This window comes from Pelodiscus sinensis, chromosome 2, assembly GCF_052426305.1.
Source record: "Pelodiscus sinensis isolate ZL-2025 chromosome 2, ASM5242630v1, whole genome shotgun sequence".
NCBI classification, from domain to species: Eukaryota; Metazoa; Chordata; order Testudines; family Trionychidae; genus Pelodiscus; species Pelodiscus sinensis.
In genome coordinates, this window is record NC_143053.1 from 244,304,061 (window position 1) to 244,325,521 (window position 21,461).

A 21,461-nucleotide genomic window follows, 5' to 3' on the forward strand; every position below is an offset into this window, starting at 1 on the left:
CTGGGAGGAGTAAGGCATTCAGAGAAGGACAGCAATTGAAATTCTCAGGTCCTCAGTTTTTTTGAATAACATTCTTATCTCCTAAATAGGACAGCCAGGAAAAAATGGTTACTTACCTCGTAACTGTTGTTCTTTAAGATGTGTTGCTCATGTCCGTTCCAATTAGGTGTGCGTGCATTGCATGCATGGATTCCGAAGCTTTTTCCCTTAGCAGTGTTGTGCCATTATACCGGTGCATATATACACCTGCTGGCCCTTCACCCCCTCAGTTCCTTCTTGCCAGAGTCCTCCGATGAAGGGGAGGTGGGTGGGATTGGAAATGGACATGAGCAATACATCTTGAAGAACAACAGTTACGAGGTAAGTAACCGTTTTTCTTCTTCGAGTGCTTGCTCATGTCCATTCCAAATAAGTGACTCCCTAGCAGTGCCCTGGGAGGTGGGGTCAGAGGCTCGCACTACCTACATCACAATAGACCGTGGCATGGCCCTGCCAATGGTCACATCTGCCCTGGCCTGCTAAGTAATTGCATAATGCTCCAAGAAGGTATGCACAGAGTTCCAAGTGGCCGCCCTACACATGTCAAGGATCAGCACCTGAGCGAGGAATGCCGTAAACATCGCCTGCACCCTTGTAGAGTGCGCTATCAGAGGAGGTGCCAGTCTACCCGAACTGTCATAGCACTCCTTAATGCATGATGTAATCCAGGAGGATAGGCATTGGGCTAAAACCGGTGACCCCTTCATCCTCTATCGAAATAAAAAGTTGTGGAGATTTACGAAACTCTTTCATCCTCTCTATATAGAATGCTAGGGCCCGTCTGACATCCAGGCCATGCAGGGCCTGTTCCCTAGGTGAGGCATGAGGCTTTGTGAAGAAAACTGGCAAGTAAATATCCTGTGATATACGAAAAATTGAGAGCCCACCTTAGGGAGGAAAGCCAGATGGGGACGCAGTCTAACCTTGTCCTTAAAGAAAACTATGTATGGGGACTCTGAAGTGATGGCCCTCAGTTCCGAGACCCTCCTTGCCAAGCTGATAGCATTCAAGAAAGCCACCTTCCGCGACAGATGTTTCAGACAGTAGGTGGCTAATGGTTCAAAAGGTGCTCTCATGAAACCTGTCAGGACTAGATTAAGATCCCAGGGTGGCACCGGGGGCGGGAAGGGGTGGGAGGGGAAGGGGGGAGGCGTGTATAGGGAAACAATCTGTCCACCCCTTTCATGAAGCATTTTACTGGTAAACACAGACTTGTGACCTTCCCCAGGGTGAAAGGCTGCAATCGCTGCTAAATGCACCTTCAGCAAGGAAGTAGCGAGGCCCTGGTGTCTAAGGTGGAGCAAATAATCCAATATTAGGGGGACTGTGGCACGCATTGGGTTTATCCCTCTTTGCTCTGTCCACAAGGCAAAACGCCTCCACTTGGCCTCATACAGTGCCCTGGTAGAGGGTTTTCTACTTTCTAGCAACACCTTGTTCTAGCAAAGTTGTTCTAGCCCTGTCAACCACACAGATCCCATGCTGCTAGGTGAAGAGCTGGTAGATTCGGGTGGCACAGTCTCCCTTCTCCCAAATCCTGGGTGATCATGTCTGGGACTATTATTAGCATCACCAGGTCTTCCACCACCAAATCTAACAGGGTGGTGAACCAGTGTTGGCGAGGCTACACCAGTGCCACCATGATGACCGCTGCCGCAAAACTCCTGATCCTGATGAGGGCCTTGTGAATTAGTGGGAAAGGGGGAAATGCATACAGCAGCCCCTGTGGCCAGTGGATATGCAGTGCATCCCTCTGAGACCCGAGACCTTGGCCCATGAACGAGCAGTAGCTCTGGCATCAGGCGTTCCTTCATGTAGCGAACAGGTCCAGATGAGTATAACCCACCTCTGGAAGATTTCCTCTATAATATCTGCCCTGATGGTCCACTCATGGGCCCGAAAGGACTGACCGAGCTTCTCTACCAGAACATTGCTGAACCCCGGAAGATAGGTCGCCTCCAGGTGGATGTTCCGGGCAATGCATAACTTCCACAGCTCTAGGGCTTCTTTGCAAAGGGGAGAGGAAAGAGCTCCATCCTGTTTGTTGATATAATACATGGTGGTCGTGTTGTCTGTTAATACTGCGACCACTCTGTTCTCCAGCTGGGGAAAGAAGGCCTGGCACGCCAACCTGACTACCCTGAGCTCTTTGACATTTATGTGTAGGGAACTCTCCCCTGGGGACCATATACCTTGAGTCCTGAGGATTCCTGTATAGGTTCCTCAGCCTGTGTCTGAACCATCCATATACAGCTGCACCAATGGGCTCTGCTTGACAAACGGGACCCCCTCACAGACCATCTCCTCCTGCCACCACCAGTCCAGGTGGTGACTTCGGCAGCGTAACCACTGCATCCAGAGGTGACCGTGCCTGGTTGTGGACACTGCTTAACCATCTGAAATGCATCCCAGGATACTCAAGGAGCTGATAGAGGAGGTATCGGAGCCTTTAGCTATGATCTTTGAAAAATCATGGAAGACAGGGGAGATTCCAGAATACTGGAAAAGGGCAAATATTGTGTCCATCTATAAAAAGGGGAATAAAACAACCCAGGAAACTACAGACCGGTCAGTTTAACGTCTGTCCTAGGGAAGATAATGGAGCAGGTAATTAAGGAAATCATATGCAAACACTTGGAAGGTAATAAAGTGATAGGGAATAGCCAGCATGGGTTTGTGAAGAACAAGTCATGCCAAACTAATCTGATAGCTTTCTTTGATAGGATAACAAGCCTTGTGGATAAGGGAGAAGCGGTGGATGTCATATACCTAGACTTTAGTAAGGCATTTGATATGGTCTTGCATGATATTCTTATTGATAAACTAGGCAAATATAACTTAGATAGGGCCACGATAAGGTGGGTGCATAATTGGCTGGATAACCGTAGTCAGAGAGTTGTTGTTAACGGTGCTAAATCCTGCTGGAAAGGGATAACAAGTGGAGTTCCTCAAGGGTCTGTTTTGGGACCCGTACTATTCAATATCTTCATCAATGATGTAGATATTGGGATAGAGAGTACGCTTATTAAGTTTGCAGATGATACCAAACTGGGTGAGGTTGCAATTTCTTTGGAGGATAGGGACATAATTCAAAATGACCTTAGCAAGTTAGAGAAATGGTCAGAGGTAAACAGGATGAAGTTTAATAAAGAGAAATGCAAAGTGCTCCACTTAGGAAGGAACAATCAGTTCCATACATACAAGATGGGAAGCGACTGTCTAGGAAGGAGCATGGTGGAAAGGGATCTAGAGGTCATAGTGGACCACAAGTTGAATATGAGTCAACAGTGTGATGCTGTTGCAAAATAAGCAAATATGATTCTAGGTTGTATCAACAGGTGTGTTGTAAGCAAAACTCGTGAAGTCATTCTGCTGCTCTACTCTGCACTAGTTAGGCCTCAGCTGGAGTACTGTGTCCAGTTCTGGGCACCACATTTCAAGAAAGATGTGGAGAAATTGGAAAGGGTACAGAGAAAAGCGACAAGAATGATTAAAGGTCTAGAGCCGTGGTCCCCAACACGGTGCCCGCGGGTGCCATGGCGCCTGCGGGAGCATTTGCATGCGCCCGCCAGCTGCTCGGGGCTGGCCTGGCCCCGGGCACATGGCGCACGGGCGCTTGCGGGGGGAGGCACTTGGGGGGGGAATGCCGGCCCCGGGCGCGCGGCGCTTGCGGGGGGAGCGCCGGCCCCGGGTGCTTGGCGGGGGGAGAGCCGGCCCCCGGCGCGCGGCGCTTGCGGAGGGGGGGAGCGCCGGCCCCAGGCGCGCTGCACTTGGTGGGGGGAGCAAGCGCTGACCCCGGGCGCGTGGCGCTTGCGGGGGGGGGAGCGCCGGCCCCGGGCGCACGGCGCTTGCGGGGGGGGCGCCGGCCCCGGGCGCGTGGCGCTTGCGGGGGGAGCGCCGGCCCCGGGTGCGCGGCCCTTGCGGAGGGGGGAGTGCCGGCCCCGGGCACGCGGTGCTTGAGGGTGGGGGCACCGGCCCCAGGCGCGCAGCCCTTGGAGGGGGCACCGGCCCCAGGCACGTGGCTATGGGTGGGGCCCCGCCCCCGGGCATGCAGCTATGGGTGGGGCCGCCCCGGGCGTGCAAGTGTCCCCGCCCCCTGGCACCCAGCGGGCAAACGGCCACGCCCCCTGGCGCCCAACAACCTCAAAAGGTTGGGGACCACTGGTCTAGAGAACATGACCTATGAAGCCAGGCTTCATGAACTGGGCTTGTTTAATTTGGAAAAAAGAAGATTAAGGGGGGACATGATAGCGGTTTTTAAATATCCTAAAGGGTGTCACAAGGAGGAAGGAGAAAATTTGTTCCTCTTGGTTTCTGAGGACAGGACAAGGAGTAATGGGCTTAAAGTGCAGCAGGGGAGGTTTAGATTGGACATTAGGAAAAAATTCCTAACTGTCAGGGTGGTCAAATATTGGAATAAATTGCCAAGGGAGGTGGTGGAATCTCCCTCTCTGGAGATATTTAAGAACAGGTTAGATAGACATCTGTCAGGGATGGTGTAGACGGAGCTTGGTCCTGCCTTGAGGACGGGGGGCTGGACTCGATGACCTCTCGAGGTCCCTTCCAGTCCTATGATTCTATCTCTGTAGGGGTCGGAGCTTCAGCCTGGCATGGCTCACCATAGAGGTGCAAGCTTCCATCTAGCCCAGTAATCTCATACATGTCTTTGCTGTGGTTATAGGGGACCTCCGGAGGTCCATGATCATTGAGCTCATGGTCAGAAACCTGCTTCTGGGCAGGGATGCACTTTCGATGGTAGAGTCCAGGCAGGCCCCCACAAGCTCCATTATTTGCGTAGGGTCTAGAGTGGACTTCTCCTTGTGCACAAGGAGGCCTCGCTCAGAGAACCACCTCCTGGTCACTGCAATATGTCTTATTACTTGCTCTCCAGATGGCCCTCTTATCAACAAGTTGTCCAGGTAGGGAAAGACCTGGATCCTGAGGCACCTCATAAAAGCCGCTACCACGGCTATACATTTGGTAAAGACTCATGGGGCTGTGTAGAGGCCAAACTGTAGGACTGTGAACTGAAAGTGATTCCGATCTACTGTGAATCAGCAATGTTCTGTGGGCAGGGATCACTGAAATATGAAAATATGCACCGTTTAGATCAGGAGCAGCATACCGGTCTTTCTGTAGGGAAGGGATAATCGAGGCTAGGGTGACCATCTTGAACTTTGTTTTCTTTACAAATGAGTTCAGGTTCCTCAGCTCCAAAATAGGGCATTGTCCCCCTTTTGCCTTGGGAATAAGGAAGTAGTGGGAGTAGAAACCCCTTCCTCTGAATTCTTCGGGAATAGGTTCAACTGCTACCACTGGAGGAGTGTAGACACTTCCTGTCTTAGCAGAATCTCATGATAGGGGTCCCTGAAGAGGAATGGGGAAGGGTGGGTGGGAAGATGGGATGGAAAGGAAGGGGATGACGTAGCCCTTTGCTACTAGGTCCAAAACCCATGGTCGGATGTTATCTGCGACCAGGCCCGGTAGAAAAGGGACAAACGGCAACCAAAAGGGGGTAAAAAGGAACTGAGGAGGTGGGGGGCTAGCAGGGGTATATATGTGCTGGTATTCCGGAGCCACACTAGGGAGCTCCCTGGCTGGCCCAACGGATACTGTTAAGGGAAAAAGCTCTGGAATCCATGCATGCGGCATGCACACACCTAACTGGAATGGACACGAGCAAGCACTCAAAGAAGAACCAGCATGTGTCCTGATAGCTAGAAGCACTAAAACTTTATTTGTTGTGTCTATATACACTCTCTGACATGACATCATCATAACCAGGGCTTGACAAACCATGGCGAGATCTACTCACCAGCACCGCACCGCGCATGCGCCAGACAAGCACTGCGCATTTGCGCAGTGCTGGTGAACGGGGCAAACGGAGAGACCGGCTGAAATCTACTCGCCATGGGCTAGATGAAACAGCGATTTGTCGAGCGCTGATTATAACAATTGTCCATCTAACCTGTTAATTGGTACCCTATTTTTAAAGAAGGATGGCTAAAAAGATAATGTTATTTTCTCCCTTCTTTTCAGAATTAAACCCAAACTTACAGAAATCAGATCTACTTTTAAGGAAATTTTGCATGCAGGTAACGTATGAGAGAAATTGAGGAACAAATTTTGACACGTTTCTAAATTAATCAGGAAAATAAAGGAACTTACATTATTGTTAATATTCGTATTCTGGTAATGTCTAAAGGCCCCATTCATAGATCAGGACCTTGTTGTGCATGGTATTGTACAAACATATAGAGCAAGAACATAGACCTTGTCCTAAGAAGCTTACAGTCTAAGTGTGTGTTTCATTTGGCACACACATACCCATGTGTGTAACCAAGATCTTACCAGACGGTTGATAACTTATCTGCCTAACTGCAGAAATATTCAAAAAGCAGATGGGAGTAAGGAGCATTTTTATGAAAAAAAATCATGTTTCATTCTGTCAAATTCCAACACATTTCCAGTGCCCAAAGTTTTATACTGCAATAACGCACTTACTGAGAACAGCCCCTGTGTTCTGCTGACTTCAATTGAGCCTACTTGTGGTAGTAAGCATTTCTCTCAGAAGCATTTGCAGGATAGTGCCCTTAATTATCTTTGCCACCCACAAGGGTGCTATGCTTGCTTTTTGTTCAAGTAGTATAATATATAGTAGTAAGCCTCATTTTCATGAAATGGTGTATTCATATTTTTATATGCAGTGATGCACAACTGAGGATTTCAATTTCATTATTCATCTCAGTATGTTCTTATTGCATTCAGGGAATGGTAAAGGAGCCCTTTGTGGCTAATTTAACACCTACAGATTCCCAGGGTTTTAACCAAAGAGTTTGTAGCAGTCAGTGGATAGTTCCTGCTGACTCATTCATAGGATGAGTCATTCCACTTCTCATTAAGGTTAAACTTTTCCATTAAAGTTTTATACACACTTCCTTTTCCAATGCCATCAATTTTATTGTGGGTTAACTTGTACTAACTAGTTCTTTAAGACAGAGGTGGTGAACTATTTTGGGTTGGGGGCCGTTGACCCACAGAAAAATCAGTCGGGGCTACACCCAAGTGAGAAGCCAAAAAAACAAAAACAAACCCTCACTGACGTGGCTCCTGACTGAGAAAGACACTCTCCATATTCCCCTCCCACACCAGAGACAAGTGGGGAGGGCAAGTAGTAGATCTTGTGTGCTCCAGCCCTGTGGTGGAACAGCAGTGGGGGGGTTGGAGCACCAGCATGGGCTCCCCAATGCTGGGGGAGAGCTTTGAGCCTCGGGGACTGGATCCAGAAAACTCATCCAGCCCTCAGGCTTGAGGTTCCCCACCCCTTCCTTAAAACAACAAAAAATGGTCCCAATCTTTTTCATTCCTTGTCAGAAAGAAAACCCAAAGAAAGAGCTTGTGTAGGCTGTATGACCTTCCCACATCTTCCTTGGGTAACCACCACCAGGTGAATTTAAACTTGGGACCTCTGAAGCTTAGTATAGGAGTCTCTACCCTTTGAGCTAAAAGCCACTGCATGGGACAGTGAACCACACTAGGTGTGTGGGTTACACTTGGATAGGCGAGCAAGTAACTGGCAGGTCTGTAGATAAGGAGCCCACACTACAGTATAGTTATAAGCTGATTTTTAGAAATTATTGCAGAACTTAGCTAAATAAGAAATAATGCTGGGCCTAATGCGGACTGAATAACAAAGCCCCCTTACTGTGCTTCCCTTTTGAGAACTTAGGAGTGGTATTAGCTTCTTGCCCATGTGCAGTGGTGGTGGCTTGTCTTGGGGAAATCTGGGTTAAAGGTCTCTGAAATAAAGGAATTAATTTGTGATGCAGCTGTCACAATTTAATGTTAATTACACCTCTATGGTGCACTTCAGGCATGCCCAATTAGGTCTCCAACTATCACCTCTCTCAGGGTGGCCAACCCATTTACCAAAGAGAGAAATTCAGCCACACCTGAATTGTCAAGAAAAAAAAAAAGCCAAGTACAGACTTGTCAAGCAAAAACAAAAAAAATTTTTTTTAAGGGGGCTGCCCCTTTAAGACATCTTGGGCGCCATTTTTAAAACCCCGCAGCTCCGACTGGAGAAGCGGTGTGTGTGTGTGTGGGGGGGGGGGGGGGGGGGGGTAGGTAGGTAGGAGTGGCTTCACGGGGCTGCATTTTTGGAGGACAAGAGCCGCATGAGGCTTGAGCGGTAGGTTGGCCACAGCTGACCTATCTCAAGGCAAGGACTTTTGTTCCACTATCTTCTTAGCAGGGGTTCTAAAGCCGTACAACTCTGCCTTCCACTGCACTATCCGCAACAAGCCTGTCTACCTCAAGGTCAGTGCCTGCTGTAGTAAGATGAGGACTTGAAACATAAACCTAGGTGTAAAGACTTTGCTAATAGGGTTGCCAGATAGTTTCAACAAAAATACCGGACATGCTTGACATTACATCACAATCTACATTACATCTTATTTAGAAAATACCAGACATTTATATTTTCTCCCCCCCCCCCCCCCCCGTACAAGGTGGATCTAGGTATAACACCACATATGTCAGGAGTGATGTGTAACATTTTTTTTCCTGACTTTGTCCAACTGAGGGGGCAATGTCTCTTTCCTGGCATTGACTGAGTTAGTCCATTGTTAAGGGGTACCTATGTGTAGTGATTTGGTAGAGTCTACTGACAACTATTATTGTACTTCATTTGACAGTAAACCTGGCCAGATGCTTTCAATCCTTTTCTGATTTTGTGGTTTTTAGATGCTCTCTTGGGAGTCTATTTGCACAAGCAAACACAACACAGAGAAGAGCATATGCATGCAGCTGAATGGGTATTTATCATTGAAGAACCAGGCCCCCTGACAGGACACCACAATGGTGACTTCTGACTACCATACCTGCACTTCACTTTCTCTCTGTGAAGAGTGTATTGCCAGCAATTACAACTTATCACATAGCTCTTCCTTAGCAAGCACCTTTATTCTTAAAAGCATTACAAAGAAAACAATAAAATGTGCCAGGAGTCACCCACCAGTCTTATGGGGCTCAAACAGGCTGAAGACTTTCCATGCCATCCACAAGGGCCGAGGCCCACCGTCAGCAGAAAGTCCTGTTTGTTGAATCAGAAAAAAACCCTTGAGTAAGTCTTAACTGCAGACTTTTTTGTACCAAAAGCTCTTTTGTCTGTTGGGCTACGTCTAGACTGCAGGCTTCTTTCGGAAGAAGCTTTTCTGGAAGAGATCTTCTGAAAAAACTTCTGAAAGAGGGCATCCACACTTCCAAAGCGCATCGAAAAAGTGTTTTTTTGGTAAGATAGCATCCATTCAGTGTGGACACTATCTTACACTTGAGCTGCGATTACTATGATGGAGTGGTCACCAGAGAACCAGTGCTTTTTCCTTTTTCCTCTTACTCTTAAAGAACTCCCTCTTCCCCATCCACACACGCCTTTTTCCGAAAGAGCTCTTTCGGAAAAAGGCTTCTGCCGTGTAGAAAGAAGTTTACTAATGTCAGAAAAACCTCTCTGTTCGTCCGATTTTTTCCTGAAAGACGCAATTGCAGTATGGACGTAAGTGAAGTTTTTCCAAAAAAACGCTATATAGTGTAGATATAGCCTTGGTCTCTGGAAAATCCAGTTTGAACCAGTATATGCAAGGGTCACTGGGAGGACATCTCCATAGGTGTTTAAACCTAAGTGATTTGCCTTAATCATTCCCTGCTGTTTTAGTTCCGTGAGATCTGATATTCCCCATGGAGTAGAATAGACATACATACAATCTCTGGCCCACAGTGATACATACACAATACAGTGTGGTCCTCCAGCAGTATTGCATGTAGTCGCAATATGGGTCACAACTACATCTGTAAGATTGTTAAAGGTGTACTGCTCTTTTATATTGTGAACCTGAATAGAATAGTGTTGGGCTCCAGCCTACTTCATTTATCTCCACCCTACTAAGAATGTTAAGAGGCGGGTAACTGACTAATTGTGTAGTCAATATAATTTGTATCATTATTATACAAATGATACAAAATTGTATAATAATTTATACAATTATAAAAAAAGGGTGTTCTGTCCTGGCTTGTATCACTCCAGGAGCAACCTTCACTGTGGCTCTGAAGTTTTAATGTAGTAGGAGCCAGGTGTGCTGGCAGCCTGGCTCCTACATTTAAACTGCAGAGCTGTAGTGGGGCTAGATCCGGACTGGCGTGACCAGGACCAAGCTGGGACTGCTGCGGCTCTGCATTTTAAATGTAGTAAGAGTCGGGTGGCTCTTACTACATTTAAAATGCAGAGCTGCAGCAAGGGTAGCTCATAGGCCACCCAGCACTGGCTCCTATTCCCCCTCTGCTGCCTCTCATACAGAGACAGTGGGAAAGTGAGTAGTTGAGCACTCAACTACAGTTCATTTTATTTTTAAAAGCCAACTGCCTCAATATTTCATTTAAATTTTAAAAACTGTGTGTTAGATGTAGTACTTGCTGCCCATCACAATTCATGACTGAATGACTAGCCAGGTTGTTCACATTTAATACGCTTTTCTTAAAGAAAATCCACAAAAATAAGTTACTTGGTCTTAAACCTTTAATAGTAAAAAGGTAAAACCAAACACGCTGCTGAAAACTTATCAGTAAGAAAGAGAATTTAAGTGTTCAAATCCTGAATAGTGCAAATTTCATTCACTCTCCCACAACTGGTCACTTTGGTTAATATACTTAGAAGTATTGGCAAAACTGAACTTTTTACTTACATTTTTGGCTGCATTATTTCTAACACATACAGATTTAGTTTGTCTTTTAGAAATACATCTTAAATACTTACTGCTGTCTTGATCAAATATTTACAACTCATTGTTCCCTTTAACCACATCTGGTTATTTAGGCATGTACACTGGTAACATTTATTTCAACTTAACAGATTTTTCCAAATAGTGCACACAGCCATTTTATCCTGATCTTAGGCCTTGATCTTGAAAGCACATATGCACATACATTTCTCAGTGTCCTATTGCACCTAAAATGATTATCCTTATCAACAGCTATTTCCATTATAAAGGTTTGCAGTAGGAGGCCTTATACCACTGATACTCCATTGAAGCAACCGTAGTTACTGATTTACACTGACTAAAGCAAGATCAGAACTGGGCTCAGTTTCAGACAGCCTGTGTGCTAGTCTTTTACTTTTGTTTACTCCCTACCTCTCAAATTCAGGATTTTGAATTCTGCATCAAAGTATTACTATTTCCCTCAAAAAATTACAAACACTGATATTTAGTCTCAATGTCTCTTTTGCTGATTGCTCAGCCTCTAAACAGATGTCATAGGCTAGATCTAAGGCTACATAAGACTGGAAATGAACAAAAATGCATAATACAAAAGGCAAATTGATAAATGTACACACACATCATAACCACAAAACTGGAGTATTTCTAAAAGTTTGGATTCAAAGATTGGGGGGGGGGGACAACAATAAGCTAACTCTGCTAGCTAAATTATTGCTGAATTGTTCCTCCATGCAGCATTGAAATGAATTCAAGAACCATTCTCTATAATATCTCATAAGAAATAATGAATATTGAAGAGAATATGAGGCTCAGATTTTACTGTACATTGCACTTTAATTTCAAGACCTAATACTTGCTATTTAAAGTCTACTGTGGTCTAAGCTATTAAATGTATACATTGTGCTCCCTAGAACTAAATATTTAGAAACACCAAATGTTTAATGTAGTGACATAAGCACTATTTTTTACAAGGCAATCACAGATTGCAAGTTTTATAGGATTGTGAAAAAATAAAGTAACGATCTCTCCTAAAATTGAACTGAGAAAGAACCTAGTAACGATGTTTCATTTATTAAACAGTAAGGACAATTCTAGATTGCTTCTGCTTCCATTGAGTTCAGTCAAAACTCTGAGTGGAAGCAAGATGAGGCTCATCATCTGCTTATTAGGGCCTGATTCAATTTCCAAGGAAATAAATGCAAGTATTTCTTATTAATTTTAATGGAAGATGGAGGCCAAATTCTGAGCACTTGCAATTCTCACTAGTAATAGAGGGACTGCAGGCACTCAGCATACCTGAGGCCCAGATCCAGTAAAATACTGAGGTATATACCAAACTTCAAGCAAGCATGCTTAAAGTACCTTATGGAATTGGGGCCAGATTTTGGCCCTATTTTGGCAAGCATACACATAAGGTTATTAGATAGACAGATGAGCTGGAATGAAACTGTAAAAATTTCATTTACAAATTTTAGCTGTTTAAAGCAAACTACATGAAACAAGATTGTCTATAGTATTCACCTAGTGTTATGAAGTGAGTTATAGATTCTATACTAAGTTACTTCAAATATGCAGTGCAGCATTACAAATATGGGCATGATTCCTTCATATAACTCAAAGCATTGCATTAATGCTTTTGATTTAATTTAGATCGCTTATTTTTAAACAACCCCTTTAAAAAAAGATTTAGATAAATACTATTCCTATTAAACCTCACTTCATCTTTTTTAAAGCACCATCAATCTACTTCCTTTGGGCACTGATACAAGAGCTTGTAATTAAATTTTAGTTTCAAGGCTTTGAAATATGGCAGCTGCTTCAATAACTTAAATTGGAATCTGGTAATTGGAAAATTGCCACCTAGCCAGAACTGCTGTATATAACTTGACATGAAATTCTTCCAGGGAACAGCCAGCACAAATACTTATGCAGTAAATCAAGGTAAGATTTCAAGATAAGCATTTCATTTCACATGGCTATTCTAAAATGGATTAGTATTTTTCACAAGTCACTTGTGCAGTGCGCCCATAGAGATTTAGAAAAAATAATCCTCAGTCAAAAATAAGAACACATCTTCTTAATTTTGTTTTCATACTGGCACCATGTCTTTTGCTCCAAGGATCTAATCAGTGTGTGGTTTCTCAGGGATACCCTGTGGTTAAAAAAACAAAAAGAAAAAAGTGATTAATACAGTACACTGTACTGCATTTTATTATGACATACATTAGCTAGTGAGGTGTACATTACAGTACTCAATGTTTCTAGTATTTTTAGAAATTATTGAAATAACTTGAACAAATCTGGACCAGTATATGGGTTATAGGCCTGGGAGTTTAGAACACTTGGGTTCTAATCTGAGCTCTGCTTGTGATGTGCTATGAGACTTTTTAAACAAGGCACTTCACAATCTGAAAATGGGAATGGTATTTTTCTCTTTGCACAGAAAGTTTTCATCCATAGCCCTAAACTATTAGCTCTACATATTAATGCTTACAAAATTAGATTTAATGAGTAGCATTTAGAATAAGCTCCCCAAACAATTAATAGACTTTTAATACTTCAGAACTTTGAGCAGAGTATAAGTCCAGCTCAATGAACTTTCATCAGTTTTAATACAACATTATGTGTCATGCAGACCCCAATCTTGGAGAAGCACATCCATCTTTACTTCAGGAAAACCCTTTTGCTTCAACTTTAAGTATGTACCTTTAAGCATCTACCATGCACTTAACCCCTACTACTCTAACAGTGTTTTCCAGAACTGAACCCACATATTACAATCTAAAAATGTACTATGGAACTATCCATATAATGAATTGGGCGGAAATGATTTTCTATTGAAGACTAAAATAAAGCACCAAATTTGCTTTTGTTCTCAGTTAAGTGTGCTCATTTTTATGAATCACATTATTCTGACATTAACTGTCTACATCAATTGCTCATTGTCAAAACTGATTTATTTTAATATTGTAGTGTTCCAACACTAGCTCGCATTTGTTGCAGACACTCCAATTTTTTCCTAAAATCTTCTTACTGTTTTCTTTAGAATCTATTAGCATCCAAATGTTAAACTATATTGAAATTGGTCATGCACGGCTGTTTTGTAACCTAACATTTGTGCCAAGAAGCAATATAATTTTCAGGGCAAAGCCTTTGTATGAAAATGAAAAAAAAATCCTTGGATGTTCTGACATGGTTTGCACTTCACAACTGGTTTGTCTTAAAAGGATTAGATTGGGCATTGATATCTAAACCTGATTACCTGCTAGTTCAGTTAATCTGCATATTAATACCATATACTACAGGGCCCTACGTGTTGTACTGCTTGCCCATCCAGAACAGTGCAGTCCATGGAAGTTTTGGAATTGCAAGGAATAGAGGATAGATCCAAGTTTGTGAAATAAAACTCCAGAAGATATAACCAAAGGGTTACTAGTGTGGTTCCCTACTATTCTAGTTGGACAAGAGTTCTCAAAGCTATTATTCTCACATAATGTGAAGTATTTCCAGACAGTAATCAAGGAATATTAAAATCCAAGCAGTTTTAAAGAGAGACAAAGGTACAGCCAGGATGACAGTGTTGAAAATGGACATATCTTTGTGAAAGGAATCAAGGTTGAATTTGGAAGTTGTTTATAATTTATGCAGTCTTCTCCTTTATGGCCCAAATTAACTGATACTATAAGCAGAAGGATTATGCTTCAAGCAGGGTACTTTAAGGGGCGTCTATTACAGAGACTAAGCAAGCTGAGGGTACGTCTACACTGCACACTTATTTTGGAATAAGCTATTCTGAAATACTCCAAAACAGCTTATTTTGAAATAGTGCATCTATACTACAGGGAAGCCTCAAAATTAGTCTGAGACCAGCTCCCCTAATGTGGACACGCTACCTCAATTTAGAGCCACAGGAAGCACTAGGGAGTAATTACTCTGAATAGCCCTGGGGAGGAGCTATTTTGAAATGGCAGCCATGGAGTGTCCACACTACAGCTATTTCGAAATAGGCATTATTCCTTGTGGAATGAGGTTTACAGAAGCTAGAATAAGCCATCCATTATTTTGAAATAACGGAATTGCTGTGTAGATGCTTGCATTGTTATTTAGAAACATCAGTTATTTCAAAATAATTGTACCCTCAAAGCACTACTGATTTCACCTGTAACAGTCAGAAGTGTTAGATAACACATTATAAAAAAATCACACACAAAAATAATTAGTACTGCAAAGTAAAGCATTCAAATTAGAAAGTGCCAAAATTAACATTCTCCTTCTGTGTATTCATAATAATAGTCTTTACATGATCACATTTATTTCCCATCAGATCCCTGCTTTATTCAGTGCATTAGACTGTGTGTGTTCATTTAGCAGGTAGTGATTCAATATTTCTTTTTACTTTCATCACTCAATGTGTAGCCCCAGGCCTTAATTACTGCACATAATCTAAGTCCTATATGGAATACAGAATTCTTCATTTCCTCACAGGCTTTTTTTTTTAAATGTTCATCTGAGCACTTCATAAATATTAATACATTTATCTTTACAGCATCCCCAGGTGAGGGGATGATATCCCCATTTTATAGATGAGGAACTGAGGCACAGAGATTAAGGCACAAATAAAACTGGGCTCCCAGGGGGGGAAAAAAAAATAGCCACCTCAGAAAAGTTTGGTTTAGGTGACTTGTTTAGCATTACAAACTCTGTAGCAAATGTTAGGATAGAATTCAGCTTTCTAGGGTGACATTTAACAGCCTTAGTCAGAAGTAAAGCCTCCTCATAGAATTCTCTATTTCACACAACTTGCTGCAACAAAGTGATACAAGAGCCCTAAAGTTATTTTGTGGGAAGTATAATAAGCTCTCCTAGGCTCTATTATTTTTTGGAAAAAGATACACAAATAGTGGTTCTCAATTTGCGTATCTTTCTCTGATTCTTTTTTTGAAAGATGCTTTTCTGACATTTGGCCTGTTTACACAGGGCCAAATGTGGGAAAACCTCCTCTTTCAGAAAAGCCCTTATTCCTCATAAAATGAGGAAAACAAGGCTTCCAAAAGAATGTGCCCACTTTTTCAGAAACTAATCCGAAAAAACAGATAGGTTCCCTGGACACAGCAGAGTTTTTCTGGGACACCTCTGGCATCCCAGAATGTCTGTAGTGTAGACATAGCCCCAGACAAGTTACACTAGTACTGAGAAACTCCTGTTGCGGGAGCCCCATTGTGCTAGGTGCTATACAAATATATAATCCCTACCTAGGAAAGCTTATAATCTTGGTTTGTGAAAAGATACAGCAAGAGTAGCTTCAATAAACTGGTGGAGAGAGATAGAGGGTGACTAATGAAAATGTTTTAAACAGCCCAGCTCGGTACATGAGTCCACACTTTGGGGTTTTTTTCTGGAGTGGGGGGATGGGGAGGGGGGTTGAAGGGAGGGTTCAAAGTTAGGCCTGAAAATTCCTATTGAAAATTCCTATTGCACTTTATTATGCCAGGGATGAATTTGTTCTAGAAGGTTGATTTTAAGTGAGGAATGTCAAGTGTGAGTGGGGGCTAGAGATTAGTCTCTAGCTCTACCTAGCTACTTGCCAAATTAAGATGCAACAGGTGCCCTGTAAGGTTGCTCAGTACAAATGTTTCTCAAGGTAAGGCTCAGGTAGGTGTTCACTGGCACAACCAGGGCCTACTGTATTTTAGGAGTTTACCAGCTACCATCAAATTAAGTATCTGATGTCATAACTTGTGTTGCTCAAAAAAAAAAAAAAAGAGAGCAAAAGTACCTTTATTACCTCCCATAAATGAACAGACAGATGTTTATGAAAGCCTTATTAAGAGGGAACTATAGTCATTAAATCTTAATCATATGGTCACATTACTGTTGCAAGGCAGTCCTAAAGAGAGGCACACCTGTGTGATGAGCAAAAAGAAAGCCATGCTTTTAAGTAGTACAGACAAAAAGGGAGGAGTCCACTTAATTACAGGAAGTGAAGTTTCTCACAACAGAAGCAGCAAGCAACAATACTATAAGATAGTCAACCTTTGTTTCATAACGAACATCATGTGCTAAGTCACAACAATCAAGTTGTTTCCTCAATGAGCCAACATTGAAATCATCCATGTTGTTATAGGGCAGTAATCATGCTGGAGTTCTGACTCACATGGTTCCATTATCCCAATCAAATACAAAGGGGGCCATACAAGATCTCTAGAATTAACTTAAGGTATGAAGTCAGTAGTCCAGTAGAAGGAACCAGAGGAGCATCAAAGCCCAGAGGAGATGTTTGAGGGGAACTCTGATCAAAGTGTTAATTTGTCAATACACCCAAACTCCATGAAGGGGATTTGTTTAGACTCTATAGAGTCAGACACCATCTAAGGCTGTGACAGTCTCCTACTCGCATTTTAAAAGTGAATAATTCACAAAGAACAGTTGTATAGCAAAGTTTTATTTATTTTTAACAAAGGATGAACCAGAGGGGGAAACTGTTACCATCAATTTCAGCAAGGCATGGAGTTCACTCAGTCATTAGTTGCAAGTTTAAAAAAAAAAAAAAGTCACATGCTATGGAATAGGATTATGACAGACTTTGTTGCATTGCATTTTTCAAGTTTATCTGGATGCTATAGGGTGCCAAACAAATACAATACACCTAGGGTGCATTTTTATTTCTTAATCTCTTTGCTGTCTAATCATGGTAGCAATACAAAAATGGAGACTTTGCCATCCACGATGCTTAACTGTTTAGCTCCAGATGTGGCAGGGGTGGTGGTAGCAGTAGCTTCTATTTGGAAACCATATTACTGTCTTAGAGAAATCAGGAGTAGTTGTAGCCTCAGTCTCAGGTATTCTGCTCACTATGAAGTTCTCCATGTGTAACTAGAACACATTTAAAATACTGGACTCCAGAAGATTATAACAATCAGAAAACTAGGGCAGCCTCACACTATGTTCTTCACCAGACCAAAAATATATACAGAGGTAGAGAAAGAAGACATGCTTCTAAAAGCTACACAGTACAATCAGGAAGTGTAGAAAGGTACAATTCTGACAGCGAGTTGAAGGCTTACATGCACTGGGCTTGATTCTGCATTGTCGTGAACTTTCTCTAGTCATTTATATACAAGCAAAGTGGCATAAGATGCTACCTTTCTGATTTGGTAGAATTATACACACACCAAATCCCTTAGCTGTGACTAGGCAAAGATGCAATGCAGTGGAGAATTAAGCCTCCATTTCAACACTCACTCCTTTGATCCAGAATGTTAAGATAGGGAGGAGTCTAGTCCTGTTATTTAAAATTATAAGAGAAGACTTTTACATAAGATGTACAGATGGCTTTCTTAAACACACTATAGTAATCTGGTTACTGGAGAAGACCTTATAGTGTCAACATGGATGGCAGCACAATCAGATGGGTTATACACTTCAGCAGGTCGAACTCCAGGTTGTGTCCAAAGAAGGGATGTAAAATACTATTTAATTGGCTAACCCAGATTGTTTAACTTCTTAACCAATTAGAGGCAGGTGAGTGGACTAGGGCAGCTCCCCTGCTACAAGCAGAGGTGCCCAGGCCTGTGGAGACAGAAGCTGTGCTGGTTGGGATGTTGGAGCACCCTTGTCTCCTGTGGGCCCCCCATAGAGCTGGAGCAGCCCCCTGTCTGTTGCAGTTGGGGAGCTGCCCCATCCCCTACTGGTTAAACCTTCACATCCCTAAGCCAAAGCCAATTTAATGAACGTCATATTGCTCCAGATTACAAGAGATGGCAAACAAGGCAACTTTTCTTCCACTGAAAGAACTCTTTAAGGCTGTGTCTAGACTGGCAACTTTTTCAGCAAAAGCAGCTATTCTTGCGGAAAAACTTGCCAGTCGTCTACACTAGCCGCTTGAATTTTTGCAAGAACACTGACGATCTCATGTAGGAAATCAGTGCTTCTTGCGGAAATACTATACTGCTCCTGTTCGGGCAAAAGTCCTTTTGTGCAAAAGGGCCAGTGTAGACATCTCAGATTTGTTTTGCGCAAAAAAGCCCTGATTGCGAAAATGGTGATCGGGGCTTTTTTGCACAAAAAAGCATCTAGATTGCGGAAAAGCGTCCGTGCCAATCTAGATGCTCTTTTCCTCAAATGCTTTTAACGGAAAACTTTTCTGTTAAAAGCATTTGCGGAAAATCATGCCAATCTAGACGTAGCCTAAGTGTACAGCTTTTTGTTTTAAGATTGGGGTGGGGAAACCTTTTTTGGGTTGGAGGCCACTGACCCACAGGAAAAAAAACGGGGTGGGCGCACACACACAAGTGAAGCAAAAGACCCCCAAACAAACCCCCACTGACGTGCCCCTGACTGAGAAGGAGAAAGACACTTCTTGCACAGCAGAGCCTTGGGGACCCAGGCTACTCGATTGTGTGCTCCAAACTGGAGCACCACTGCAGGCTCCTTAATGCTGGGAGGAGAGCCAGAGGGAAACCAGAGGCTGCATCTGGCCCCAGGCCTGAGGCTCCCCACCCCTGTTTTAATTAGTTCTAAAAAAGCATCTACCACTCATATTTATAGGATTTCATATTTATAGGATTTCAAGAGCTTTCAACTGGCTCACTGTGTGGCTATAGTGTAGAGAACGTTGTTATAAAAATAACCATTTAGTTCAGGTTAAATTTAAACTATAATAGTGTATCTTCTCCCACCCTTGTTTACAAATCTGTTAGGTTCTTCCACAGAAACCTGATGGATCACTGAATGATTTTTCAGATCATCCAAAAAGCATTAGAGAAGATCTAATGGAACAGGTTACACAATTCCATTTTCAGTTTAACCATTCATATTTTCTTATAACTTTTAGTGATAATGGATTTTTCAAAATTATAGTAAGAGCTGGCTGGAAATCCCTTCCCATAAAAAAAAAGTTTCACATTTTATCAAAAAAGTCAAAGTGCAATATTTTCAAAGGAAGAAATTTCCATAAAAATTCTACTTTTGGAAAACTACAACGGAACCTTCAGCTTGCTGCCTGCCTGCTAGAAGGCTATTGAACAATTTTGCTTTTTCCTTGCAAGAGAGGAGTGAAAACACTTTCCAGGTGAACAACTGTTTTGATTTTTTTCCTCAACGCAAATGAATTCTTTAAAAAAAAAATCTGAAGTTTAATGCAGAAAGTTTCTATTCCACAAAAAAAGATTATTTTTCAGTTATTTCAGTGGAAAAATCTCCATCTCTAGTAATGATAGCAATAAAGGATTCTTATTTGTTACAGTAACTCCTCATCATCCCCTTTGTCAAGTTTTGCCCTTTCTTTGTAGAACTTTAATTCTGGTATTCTTCCTGGAAAACCCATCCAATTCTGTATTTGGTCAGCATTGCTAATTTAGTGTTACCAGTGTGAAGGGAGGGTCTCAGATTTCTGCAGCAGTTTGATTTGTCTAGACTTGAGGTGGGGACAAAGACAACTTCCTCATTAATAAGAATGCTGCACAATGCAGCATGAAATATACACAACAGCAGCTGTATATCCTTTATTATGGAGGTACCAGTTGCAACTCAGTAATTTAAGATCTATTTTGGATCTAAAGCAAGGAGACAGTGAAGAGATCTTTCTGTTTGCGCTTTAGAATGCTCACTCTAAAGATACATTACATGCACCACTCTAGAAACACTAATTTCTTCTTATCTGGGTTGTGTTCAGCATGTCATTCTAACGGAAAGGAACAGATTATATTGTTACTGGGTTTTTAAAATTATATTAATGGTTGGAGATTAAAAATATCATTAATGAAAACTGATACTGAACTGACTGAAAAGTTTGAGAGCATGAACATAACCATGGGACCCAGGACCAGATGTCATAAACGAGTACCTTCAAAATGTGCCCAAAATTCTGAAGAGAGGTGACCTCCAGTATGCTCCTTCACTCAACTTTTTTTATACCTCCCTCTTTTCTGCAAGACTCCCTAATTAGGTCAGTAATAGGCCCTATGGCCTTTTGACATTATTTGACCCTTCTCTCCAATCTTCCTAATCTGACTTTTCTGCAAGCCACTGTTGAAAACTACTGTCCCAAAGGCATGGATGGGGTCAGTCAAGTTCAACACCTTAGTATGCCTGGCTACTATCAGGTATGTTGAACTATGACCGTGTTCACACTAGCAAGACAATAGTTATCCAACACTGACTTGAGAGCTGAGGTAAAGGCATGAGAGGCCTGCTGTGTTACATAAGCTACATAACACTAGAAATTCACCTCCTTTTAGTGCCCACATGCCATTCAACAGTTTCTCCTCCTCTTTCAGGGAAATCTTGAACATTGAACCTGACATTTCAAGTACTTGAAAGCCTGTTCCCTTCTTTTGGGAGAGGTTATACTCCTCAATCACATCAGCATTGCAGGATAGTGGAGATAGTCAATTGAAGGAGGCTTCCAAGACCAGGGAATTGTGGTTGAGGAGATAGAAGACAAATCAGTGCAGTATTAATTAGGACTACCAACAATGTCAGAATTCATTTGACAGGCAGGCTTTAAGCTGATGTGCAAGCCACAGGAAAAAGATAACTTCTTTTAACTGTTAAATATTGCTGTAAATAAAGTTTCTATGGTATCTATTTAAGAATAAAGTATATGAGGTCATTATCCAGCATGTACTATCTCCTTATATTTGAAATTATAGT

At 42.5% G+C, this 21,461-nt stretch overlaps 1 protein-coding gene and 1 long non-coding RNA gene across 4 annotated transcripts in view; one reads left to right on the forward strand and one right to left on the reverse strand.

The window, feature by feature from the left end:
• LOC112546860 (uncharacterized) overlaps positions 1–8,913 on the forward strand; it is a 25,728-nt gene extending 16,815 nt beyond the window's left edge. The window contains exons 2-3 of the long non-coding RNA XR_012902117.2: positions 6,079–6,134; positions 8,785–8,913. This is a non-coding gene — a long non-coding RNA (uncharacterized LOC112546860). The remainder of the gene's footprint in view (positions 1–6,078; positions 6,135–8,784) is intronic.
• Positions 8,529–21,461, reverse strand: part of INSIG1 (insulin induced gene 1) — a 23,166-nt gene continuing 10,233 nt past the window's right edge. Inside the window, exon 6 of one of the 3 annotated variants that reach the window (XM_089776783.1) lies at positions 8,529–9,133. In XM_089776783.1, coding sequence (XP_089632909.1) covers positions 9,017–9,133 — 117 coding nt within the window. In that variant the 3' untranslated portion in view covers positions 8,529–9,016. The other 2 variants (XM_006129327.5, XM_075922767.2) reach the window with 2 other exon arrangements.